Source organism: Impatiens glandulifera, chromosome 5, assembly GCF_907164915.1.
Source record: "Impatiens glandulifera chromosome 5, dImpGla2.1, whole genome shotgun sequence".
NCBI classification, from domain to species: Eukaryota; Viridiplantae; Streptophyta; class Magnoliopsida; order Ericales; family Balsaminaceae; genus Impatiens; species Impatiens glandulifera.
In genome coordinates, this window is record NC_061866.1 from 40,791,381 (window position 1) to 40,804,345 (window position 12,965).

At 29.3% G+C, this 12,965-nt stretch overlaps 1 protein-coding gene across 1 annotated transcript; it reads right to left on the minus strand.

Annotated features, from left to right (window-relative positions):
* Positions 1-288: 288 nt before the first annotated feature.
* On the minus strand, positions 289-3,907 carry LOC124938861 (protein WAVE-DAMPENED 2-like). Its single transcript, XM_047479386.1, has 7 exons — positions 3,842-3,907; positions 2,127-2,565; positions 1,670-1,758; positions 1,458-1,551; positions 1,283-1,354; positions 1,091-1,201; positions 289-758 (listed from the first exon to the last, which is right to left on the minus strand). The coding sequence occupies exons 2-7, from the start codon at positions 2,559-2,561 to the stop codon at positions 522-524; spliced, it is 1,038 nt and encodes a 345-aa protein (XP_047335342.1). The 5' UTR covers positions 2,562-2,565; positions 3,842-3,907; the 3' UTR covers positions 289-521.
* Positions 3,908-12,965: the final 9,058 nt, after the last annotated feature.

Here is a 12,965-nt window from a genome sequence, read left to right on the forward strand (position 1 = left end):
ATTATATTTAGTGCTTTAAATTATATTAATATAACCTAGTTTTGCATATTTATGTAATCCAAGTTATTTTAATAATATTTATGTAATAGTTATTTAATTAATTTAATTAATTAATTTTCCACATTGATTCATTTCTCTATGTAAAGTTTATAATATAAATATAATATATATATTTTTTAATTTAAATGAAGAATGTTAGATTAAAAAAATACATTATTATATATTTATATTATTATTTTTACATAGATTATCTCACCTAAATAAAATTTGCAATTAGAAGTATAAAAATAAGAGAAAACATTTCTGTACAAATAAATAAGCAAATAAGAGAATTAAATATATTACCAATAATCATAAAGTACAATAAACACAAAAATAAATAGGAAAGAGTAAGAAAACAACACACAACACATAGCATTTTATACAAGTATGAAAGAACTTAATACTAACAACATTACATAAATTAAAAAAAAAAAGAAGAAAAAAGACCATACCTAGTATTTGTACCCCAATGGAGTTGTTCAAGACATGACAACAATGTTCATGTTTATTTTGCTTGTAGTCATTCTCATCAATTGTTCGAATTCATCCTTATTCTCGCTATCAAAATCATGTTTCTGTACAGTCTCTCGATACTTACAGTTACCCAAAACAACATCAATACTTCGACGATTTCCTTCACCACTGTGTCCTCCACCCACATCACTACAACTCTTCCTTCTCCCTAATTTCGGAGATTTTGCTCGAGTTGGTGGTAGCTGCAAACCGGAAACAACTCCAAAGTTCAACATTGAATTAACTAAAAATATCAAATAGAACAAATTTTACCATTTATTCTATTAAAATGTAATGAAAACCATCAATGTCAAAAATAATAAATGTGAAGGAAAGACAGTCAACTATTATGATCCAGAAAAATCTAGAGTAATGTATACCAAATGAATAAAACAATCCCACTATAATCTTGATTATGATCCAAAAAGAAATTGTATACCAAACTAAAACAATATCAGTTTTAATTTTAACATTTGACAATTTCTAATGGTTTGTAATTGTGACAAAATAACCAATTTAAGATATACAAGTGTACCTTCCTGAGCTCAAGCTTGGGTGGTGGTCCATCGTGGTAGAAACTTGGCATGGGACTTGCTTTAAACATTAGATTTCTCCTGAGATGCTTTATGGCATTGTCAGTCTCTTCCTAAAATTTGGGAAAATGTAAAATATCAAGAAAAAACCGTCAAAAAGTTATATATAACATAGACTTGTGCTAGTGGGATACCTTGCTTCTTGCTTCTAGCTGGGTTTTTTCAGCCTCAATTGCCAGATGCTTCTCCTCTAATTTTGTGTAGAACTGGCAGAGGATTAGAAAGAAAAGATCAGACAAATTGTTTCAAAAACTTAGTCAAAATATAAATAAGACACATCGTGAAGGTGGACAAAGATGAAAGAACTACCTCTTTACGTCTCTGAGCACGTTCAGTGCATCTAAACACTGGAGCAGATGCAACAGTTATCTTGGATTTCATTGTTCTTATTGAGGGTGAAGTTCTTTGAATAGTTAAAAGAATTCAAGAGGAAGAAAGGGAGAAAAATGAGATAGTTACAAAGTGTAAGGTAATTCTGCAAGAAATCCTGCTATATATAAACAACTCAGTTGAAAGGATACAATGAAGCAACAGAACAAGAATCGTCTTCGCCAGGATGCTTTTTGTTATCAGGCTGTAGTGGCTTCCTTGATGTGAAGAATGAGACTAGCTGCAAAGAAAAAAATAAGCTCCAAGGTTAGTAGCAGTCCATAAAGGAACAAAAATTTGTTTTTTAGAATAAAGAATTGATCCGGAAAAATCTTCTTAGAATGATTTAGAAAATAACCTGGACAAAGATCTAGAAAAAGAAATCTATGTAAAGTTAAAATCACACTATAATTTGGATCATGATCTAGAAAATACTCTTTATACTAAATGAAGTAAAAAAAGAAAAACACTATAAGTTGGATCATGATCTTATACCAAACGAAAAATAACACTTTCAATTTAAACTTTGGTGACGATTTTTCAATTGGATTATGATTGTGACAAAATAGCAGTTTCCAAATAAATTCAAATTCATAAAAGTAAGGTTACCTGGTTTTTCTTTGAAGAAGTTTGATTTTGCAAATTGTTAGTGGGGGATTGCTTAATCATATCAGTACCATCAGGTTTATTTCTAGCTGGTCGAGGTCCATAGGAAGCTCGTTTTTCAGTTGCCAGAGAAAATGGCTGTGGAACGGTGTGCTTTGTTCGACCATTTCCAGCACAAGTTTTCGTTGCAGATGATTGTGATTTCTTAAATTCATCAATTGTGGTTGTTAGAGCTTTCAATTCCCCCTTATCTATTGATATCTGAATCGAGCTTTCTAATGTGCATTCCTTCACTTCATAATCCTTAACGTCAGTAGCCTCTTTCTGTTCGTCTGTGTTGGAAGTTATTTCATGATATGAATCAGAAACACCGTTTGAATAGACAAAGACAGAGTCTTGAATCTTGCCCATAAAGATTTCAGTTTCTTCACTTCCCATCACTCTGCAGGTGACACAATAACTAATTGTATTAGTCAAATACTGCAAACACACCTGATTATGGAATCTCTATAACATAAGATTTATCTCCATCTCTATTTTCTACAAGTACATTGAATGGAGGAAAATTCATGATAAAATAGACTGCAATTATTTTAAACCATAGCAAACAAATCCCTATTGTGCAAATTAGCCATTTTCAAAAGAGATTCCCCAAAATGATTGAAAACAATTAGAGGGTCCAGCATTTTCTTATATATAACCATACACATACACCTCCACCTCTCAAAATGAAATACAAAGATTCTTACAATTTATAAGGCATAAGTTTAGATTTCGTAGTTGACTGCCCTCTAAACTATATTGGCTATGATATATATATGCCTATTTAGCATGTATAGTATGTTTTCTCACCAAACAGTAAGGTATGTGGCACTTAATTCTATCATATAGCATCCAATATGTCATTATCAGTCAAAGCAACATGCTATGTTAATAGTAACAGAGTAAAAGTGGAACAATTTGAAATACTTCTTTCTCCAATAGATAACAACTAACAGAGTAAAGAAGGAACCATGTCAAGAAAGAGTATAGTTTATCGAGGAAACATAACTAACTTTGAACCCAATTTTGTACACTAGGCTCTATTCGCCCTTTAAATTTGAAAAAAATGTGCAAGAGTAATCCTAGAATAACACCGTTTCGCACCCTCCATTAAAATTTGCTAACATACCAGTTGATTCAGCAATTAAATAGCTGTTTGCTTCAACAATTTGGAATTTAAATGTTAATCCATAACAAAAGTGAAATAACAGCTTAAATAAAAATAGATTACTACAAAAGCAAAGAACAAAAAGAGAAGGTTTAGGTAGTTGAGATTATGATTTTTTTTACATGTACAATGAAAAACAACAGTAGTTGAACAGATATGTGTCAAAATTTGAACCTAGTGAAGTATGTCCTAACTGTGTCAAATTGGAGCTTGTTTTGCTCAATTTTCCAAATTAATCGGCTAACTTGTTTGAATTCTCAATCAGCATGCTCAATTTCACATTTTCAAATAACATTTTCATCCAATAACTTACTCAGGATAGATAATACACGAAAATTCAAGCAGAATCGCTAGAACAAACGAACGAAAAGAGGATCGTCAAACGAAATACCTACTGAAACAGAAACTTCTCAGATCTCGCGGCAAATTGAGCCGGACGACGAACTACATTACATTGCTAGATGTGTAAAATGAAAACAAGTGTTAAAAGAAGGAAAATTTGGCTTACAAATTTGCAGTCTGAACTATAAACTTTGGCTTTTCTGGAGTTGAGCTTCTCTTTCTTCTTTGATTATGGAGGTGTATAGATGATCCAGTACAGCTCAGACCTCTATTTATATATATTCAAATTGCCAATTGTCGGTTGAATGGTATGAAATTAATCTTAATTTCAAAAGATTTTTTTTTTTAAAATAAAAAATTGTATTAAATGATAAATTATACCCAAATTTGAATTTAAAAAATTTAAAATTCGGGTTTGTTGTTTTTGGGCTAATCCTCATATATCACATTCTGGAAAACTTTTCAGCATGATTGTAATGATGATGAACAACTGTTTTGATTATTTTTGATTTATCTAGATTCCCGATCATGTTTGATCAAAATTAAAAATTTTAAATAATTGAAATTTTTGAGCTTGAATTGGTTTAAACGAACCACCCGCGTTCTTATTTTGGTACCTATCAAGTATATATAGAATGAGAAAGTTATTGGCTAACTTCTTACCTTTAAAACGATTTTACAACTAAAAACCTGATTTTTGGCAAGAAACTATTTTAAATAAAAAGTCGATTATACCATAAGGTGATGTTCTAAATATTTCCGAAAGCTTTGTAAAACTACCTATCATTTTAATAGAATTGATTTATTATGAAACTTTAAGCTTGAATTATCACTTTTTGCACATTTTGCACACCATATTCTAATTGTGTTGGGTTTTGTTTGGTTAATTTACAATAAATCATTCCACATCTTCATCTTAACTAATTTTTTACTAGTTTTTAAAAAAAATTTAGGATTTTTTGATTAAATATATTATTAATTGTGTTGTGTTTTGTTTGGTTAATTTACAATAAATCATTTCACATCTTCATCTTAACTAGTTTTTAAAAAAAAATTAGGATTTTTCGATTAAATATATTATTGATTAAAAAAATTCACATTTATTTTTTTATTCTCTTCATTTTGTTTTGAGGATACAAAAGTTTATGAGAAGCACAAGAAGTGGTGTCTTGCCATTTTTTATTTATTAAGAATTTGTGACCAGGTTCAGGTTAGACAACCAATTGTATGGACTTCGGCTATTTCATTAAGAATAATATATATATATATATATATATATATATATATATATATATATATATATATATGAGTTTAGATTGAATCAGATTACCAAATTATTTAAATAAAAATATATTTTTAATTTATTTATTAAAATTGTATTTAATCGTTATATAATAATTTTTTCACATAACTTAGTCAATCTGATTTTTTTTCCCAGTAACTATCATATATTTTAATTAGTTAATTAAAATATTTAAAATTAATAAAATAAAAGTTTTAGCAAAAATAAATAAAATATTATTATAAATAAACAAAATTAATTATAACAAAATATATTATTAAAAATTTAACAATATTTTTTTTACCGTTAAATGAGTTATAAAAAAAATCAATTAAACATATTAAACATTAATCAACAAAAGAAAAAGAAAATAAATAAATAAATTTATTAACCAATTGAATAAAATAAATTTAAATTGGATTATGCAAACCATACATAATTCAATCAAAATCCAATCCTTATTAATCAATAAAATGATTTGAATTACATCGTAAATAAATATAATTTAGATTTAATATGAATATAATAAAACGGATATCAATATCATACATGTTTGAACCTCCCCTTCATTCTTTTTTTGATTGAGCTTAATAAGTTTAAGCACTTTTAGTAGGTCACAATCACTCCAACTCGATAAGATATTCTCCAATTTCGACTAAAAAGTTTGATTTTTTTTGTCAACAGTAAGTAACTCTATACCCCTAAATTTGGTTGGCTCTTATGTGATATTAGTTTGTTGTCCATCAATCATCAATATGATTATTGATGGTTGCCCAAATCTTATGTCTAATACTTTTATTAATTGTTATCTCTTTGTGTTTTTGGGCATATTCATTGTATTTTCTTTATGACTGAATTGTTGGTAAGGCATTGTGGTAGGACCTTCTTGTACCCTCTTGGATGAATTGGATGATTGAATAAACCTTGCCTCTAGGCTCTAGCATTTTGACCCAAAAAAAAGAAAGAGAAATAAACAAATTAAGAAGCAAATTGCGTTTTGTTCTTTTCTTAACAAATGGTCATTTTCATTAAAAAGAAAAAGAAAAATAAAGCTTAACCACAAAAACTAAAACCTCTTAATCACAAAATAGATTCAAAATAGTGTTGTTTATAAGTAGTTTTATGTCTTGTGGATTCCATTTATTGTTTTGTTATCTATTTTGACATTTAATTGTCGTGGTTAAATTTGAATGTTTGTTTATGTAATAAATTATGTCATAACTTAATTTTATCTGTTTATTAATAATTTTGTATTATTCAATTGTGACTATCACAATTAAATCAATTAATAAAATAAGTTTTATTATTTAAAAAATATGTTAGATAACACCATGAATTTGAGTAAGTTGAGATTAAAGAGATTCTAATTTGAAGAGTAAATTTCAAAATCCACAATATATATAATTTAAGGGTGAATTTATGTATTAACCCAAAGAAAGTTAAATAATTTATCAAAATTTTACAAAAATTATCAAAGATAAATATATTATAAACAACAAAAGCATAACAATAACATTAGCCAAAATAATCATTATCCCTCCAAGACTTAATTTTAATTTTTAATTTTTCTGATTTGATGTTTAATTTGTTGAATGTTTAAGAATGAAAGGGTGTATAAGAAATAATTACTGAAAATGGTTAATATATATGAGAATTGGAATCCTACCAAAAAGTAACTTAAAGCAAAATGATTCCTTAGTTTGAATAAATGTAAAAGATGCCCTAAAAGTTGTTGTATTTGTCCAAAGACACTTCTTTAAATGTGAACTTTTACTTTATTTATTTTAAACATGTTTGGTGTGTGATTAATTAATCAATTAATGCTTAAATAAAAGCCTCCATTACTTAGCAAAAAAGTGATTAGGAGGATAAGACATTCCATCTCAATAATTTCATTTGCAATCTTGTGGCCCATCTTTCATTATTATTCCCTCTTTAAGTCTTTAACTTTTTTTTTTATAAATGCCCCCAAAATCTGACATTAATTCAATTTGAGCTTCCCACCTTAAGGCTTGTTTGGGTTGGATTATCTCCTCCCATCAAATTATATCAATATCATATTTCTTTTTGTCTAACCATACTCCAAAATCACGACTTTCACTCTTATTTAAGACGTTCTATATTTCAATCATCGTTAATATACACAATTACCATTAAAAAAAATATTGATATAGAATTTGAAGGGTGAAATGGTATTTTGACTTTGGGTGTTTACATAATATTCCATACATAATCAAAATAACACAAAATCAAATAAGGCATAATTGATTTCCTCCACCCAAATTCCCCCAGCCCATCCCATGATTCCCATAATAATTCATATTGTCCCCAAGTGGTTAAAGAAGTAATATCCAACATGATTATTGGTATTAGATTGATTCCTCTAACCCTTCACTAGCACCAACTAAAAGAAATGGTATAATATTTTTAATGATAATAATTTAAATTACATCTTAATGGCTGAATTGTTCAATTTGTCAATATTTATGTTAGGGGTTTAAAACATGATATGGGCAATATTGTTTGTATTATTATAAGTAGGATTCTAGAAAAATAATTTTAACTGATAATATCACATTGCATGCCTGTATACTTTTTTGGGATTTTGATAATAGAATTGTCTTCAATATAATATGTACCAACCTAATTATTCACCTTCACTAATCATTTTATATGTTTAATTATGGCAAACATATAAGAAAAACTATTCATATTGAGCTCATTTTAAAGAGTAAGTGATAATAATGTTTGGTACAACTAAATAATTATATATACTTAAATATGAATATTTAAATTTAAAAATTAGTGATTGTAAATAATGTTTGCCTATACAATTTGTGATGATTTTGAGATGAATATTTTTTTATAAAAAGACTTAAAATGTATTAATATATAATGATAAATAAAAAACAATAATTTAAAATAATGAGTATTTTAATATTTTGATTAATGAATTGAATGATGTAAAAAGAAAGATATAACCTCAACCGAAAAGACATAATCTTTTTCATCGTTGTCATTTGAATGGTGTGAAAAAGAAACATTTTGGGTTTAGTTCTTAAGTTGCTAAGTTAGTTATTATCGTACTTAATAATTACAATTTAATGATACATTTGTAATATCTTGTTTATCGGATTATGTTTTGTTTTACCGTTTTAAAACAAGTATCAGAGTTCAACTCGATTTAGTTCAAATTATGGAAGTCTAGATCAAGTATATAACATTTAATTTAAATAATGCTAATAAAATTATGTTTTCACATTTAGTTAATAGGACATTTCCAGAAATTAGAGTTAAAGTACATTTAAACATAAACAAAGACGAGTAAACTAAAAATGAAAAGTTATGAATGTAACATGTGGATATTACATTTGGAATATCTAGTTTATCTTATTATGTTTTACCATTTCAGAACAAGCAGTAGAATTCAACTCGATTTAGCTCAAATTACGGAAATCTAGATAAGTATAACATTTAATTTAAATAATGCTATGTTTTCATATATTGCTATTTAAGACAATCCATAAATTAGAGTTTTGGTAGATTTAAAAAAAAAAGATGGAGTGAACTAATAAATAAAAAATTATGAATGAAACGCGTAAATATTACATTTGTAATATCTTGTTTATCTAATTATGGTCTACCGTTTAAACCATTTCAAAACAAAACAAGTAATTGAGTTCATCTCGATTCAGTTCAAATTATGAATGTCTAGATCAAATATAACATTTAATTTAAATGATGTTAATAAAGATTATGTTTTTATATTTTGCTACCGGTATGGATCTAAAAATTAGAATTGATAAATGAAAAATTATGGATGAAAAACGTATCTTCCTATACTTCTACAGGAACATTTGATATCATTTTATAAATAATTATAAAATATTATAAAGATAAGACATTGATATGAAACTAAACACCACCGTTTTTTAATTATTTTTCAAATGATATAGGGAGGGCATAAGCTGATTCTCCCTCACTTGCTACACTCCACGACGTTTTCCCTACTATATATTAAATTTTGTTTTATCTAGTTTAACCAATTTTCGTCATATATGAATTGTTCTATTAAGGTTGTTGTTCTTTTAAGGTTATTGTATCGAGTTATCTAAATAACTTAATTATTTGAAAAATAATGATCGATGATAATTTTAAAAATTGAGAGATTATTTATTTATTTATTTATTGTTAAAGATGACTTTAAAATATTAATATATAATTATAAAAATAAAAAATAATAATTTAAAATATAATGTATTTTAATATTTTAAGTAAAAATTGATTGGAATAAAAAAAGAGAGTGATATGATGATTTTTTTAATTATAGCTATTTGAATAACCCAATTGAACCAGTCTTAATATATATAAATTTTTATTTTTTAATAATTGAACTCTTACCGATAATAAAATTAGAAGAAAAAATATATTTGGTCATTATTGCCATTGTGTGAGTAAATTGATGGACTATTAATTATTTTTGAATGGACTGCCCTAATCATAGGCTTCCTTCTGCTATTAGATATCATGTGGAATATTATGGACATTTATTGGGTGATATTGATACCCTCATTTATTTGTGGGGTTGTGTAACCTTCCTTGATAATTATTAAACCTAAAACTCATTATTGAATGACCTTTAGTTCATTCATTTTGTGATTTGATTACCTAGATGAAAAAATAGAAAAATTATTATCTCTTTCTAATAATAACATGGATGAAAATAGAGTTTTTTTTTTAAACATGATAAGTTTATTATTGAAATAAAATGTATTACAATACAAAAAAATGATACATATCGCGACTCGCATAACAAAGGGACCTCGCTGTTATACAAAAGGGACCTGACTGTTATACAAAGGGACTTCGTCGACTCAGAGTCCTCTATAACAGCGATGCCCCTTTTATATAAAAGTCAGATCCCTTTTGTATTTCGCTGTGCGAGTCGCAATTTTCAGAATTAAAAATCGTGATATGTATCATTTCTTTATAAAAAAAATGTCAAACATAGTACAAACAACAAAGAAAACACAAATAGTATATTGGAAGTTATGTCCAACCGATGATGATGGTGAACAAACATATGATCCTCGGAGAGTGATTGATGATAAAGATACACGCATTAATTATTGTGGTGACCAGAGAAAGGGTAAATTATAAACATTATCAGTTCAGATCTTCTGCTACCGATTGCCGTGTTCCCCTGTGGCGGACCAATCAGATTGCAGCATTATTAATTTAATAATAAATCAATCTGGGCAGGAGAAGGAGGGAGGGAGAATCCGGAAGCCGGGTTTAGGCCCGGGTTCACACGAGACGCCGTTAACGGAAGCGCCCGTTAACGCCAGGAAATAATATAATATTCATATGATACCCAAATAAGATATCTTCGCTCTGATCTACACGCTCGTTGCCATGACCCTCATGTAAACCCCGCATACCCACCCATGAGAAGAACGTCTGCCGTTCATGAAAATACACTTACACTTCCATGTAAAGACCGAATTGACAGTCAGATTTTCTTTACGTTTATTAAATATTAATTTAATTTATTAAATAACACAGGCAGCGATATAATATTCGCTTCAAGTAATTCAATCTTTTATTTTCTTGGATTTTTTATTTACTTTTTTTATTTAATTTTTTTTTACCTCGAGACTCTCTGGAGCGAAGATATATTTGCTTCAATTAATTTTAATAAAACCCCCATGTAAAACTCCCCTACCCACACATGTAAAGACTGCTTGAATACCATGTAAAGACACTTACCCGTTTATGTGAATACCAAAATGACATGGATTTTATATTTCCGTTTATAAAATATTAATTCAATTAATTGAAGATGACATGCAGCAACCGAACAAATCTTCGCCTCGCTTACCGGCTATTTTTTTTTCCTATTTTTTTTATTTCATTTTTTTTGCCTCGAGACTCTCTGGAGCGAAGATATATTTGCTTCAATTCATTCTAATAAAAACCTCATGTAAAACCCCCGTACCCACCCATGAGAAGACTGCTTGACTACCATGTAAAGACACTTACCCGTTTATGTGAAGACCAAAATGACATGGATTTTATATTCCCGTTTATTGAATATTAATTCAATTAATTGAAGATGACATGCAGCAAACGAATTAATCTTCGCCTCGATTACCGGCTATTTTATTTTTCCTATTTTTTTTTATTTCATTTGTTTTGCCTGGAGACTCTCTGGAGCGAAGGTATATTTGCTTCAATTCATTCTAATAAAAACCTCATGTAAAACCCCCCTACCCACCCATGAGAAGACCGCTTGACTACCATGTAAAGACACTTACCCGTTTATGTGAAGACCAAAATGACATGGATTTTATATTCCCGTTTATTAAATATTAATTCAATTAATTGAAGATGACATGCAGCAACCGAACAAATCTTCGCCTCGATTACCGGATATTTTTTTTTTCCTATTTTTTTTTATTTCATTTTTTATGTCTGGAGACCTTCATGAGCGAATGTATATTTGCTTCAATTAATTCATTACTTTTTTTTATTTATTTAAATTTTTTCGCTGGAAAAGAACATTTGTTCGCCTAGACCATTTTCCATGTAAAATGGATTGAATAGTCGCTTCTCGAGAGAATACTTATTCGCCCCTGGTCCCTGTGTCATGTTACACGGAATGAATAGTCGCTTTTCGAAAGAAGACATGTTCGCCCCTGGTCCCTGTGTCATGTTACACGGAATGAATAGTCGCTTTTCGAAAGAAGACATGTTCGCCCCGATTACATGAATATATATACCCCCTAATATGATTATTTTATTATCAGTTCCGCCCGATTCATCTCTCTCTCTTCCTGCCTCCTTTTCACGGCGATTCGTAACCGGCTCCCCGTCGACCGAACCTGAATCCACATCTTCACGACTCCACAATGGTACGTATTCCTGACTAGTAGCTTTTAATATTTAGGATTATGGAACTACTACACTAGATTCTGTTATGTGATGTTGTTGTCTCTTTAATCTTTAGGAAACCCTACTCTCAAAATGTTACCTTGACTGTAAATCAATGTTATTCAGGAAAACTTATCTAGTGTTGTGTTTTGTGATATTATTTCCCTGAAACCCTATTACATACTCACAAAGACCGTTTTTTTTTTTCATGCACTTGCAGGCTGCCTCAGCATCCGTCCAAAACTTTGGCAAAGATTGGATTTTATGCCCAAATCAATTAACAAGTGAAGAGATAGTACTCTTCGTTACATTTCTCCCTTTTTTTTCCATAATGTATAAGTTTTCATCCTGTTTAACTGAAATATTTATGATTGTTCTTAAACAGCACTTGATGCAACAATATGCTAACACATGTGGTGCCACGGTGTCAATGAGGTGGCGAGACGATGTTACCCACGTCATAGCATCCACCGATTCTAATGGTGGATGCGGTCGCACTATCAAAGTATTGAAGGGCATATTGAACGGGAGTTGGGTCCTTACCATTGATTGTGAGACTCTGTTATTCTTAACCCTTTACTGTTAACTCAATATTCATTTTCACATATATGAAACTAAAAACACCTATTGCTTTTATACAGGGATAAAATCATCAATCAGATTTAACTGTTACGTGGACGAGGAACCATACGAGGTGCAGCGAGATAATCATGGGACTGTGGGCGGTCCAAGAGCTGGCAGAATGCGTTATTTGAACAATGTAAGTTTTGTCTTATTCCCTCCTCCATATGATATTCAATTGTCCATGATTACTAATAATGTATTGTATTTTCTTTCAGCTGCCCAAACTCTTCGACAGTTACACCTTCATATTTGCAGGGGAATTCATCCCGGCTTACAAACTTGATCTTATGGGGTTTGTAATTGCTGGAGGAGGTACAACTAAAGAAATGGAGAATCCATTTGTCGAGCCCGAGGACGACAAAACTATAGTTGTATACGACAAGTCTCGGCACGATGTTAATGAACTTGTTTGGGTATTTGAGGCAGAGAATCCTCTGAAGACATATTTGGA

Excerpts from the sequence above, each read along its gene's own strand:
- LOC124938861 (XM_047479386.1), bottom strand. The coding sequence starts at position 2,561 with ATGGGAAGTGAAGAAACTGAAATCTTTATGGGCAAGATTCAAGACTCT. Across the intron at positions 1,759-2,126 it reads CTTCTTCAAAGAAAAACCAG|CTAGTCTCATTCTTCACATC; the intron begins GTAACCTTACTT and ends TTTTCTTTGCAG. Across the intron at positions 1,355-1,457 it reads GTGCTCAGAGACGTAAAGAG|TTCTACACAAAATTAGAGGA; the intron begins GTAGTTCTTTCA and ends ATCCTCTGCCAG.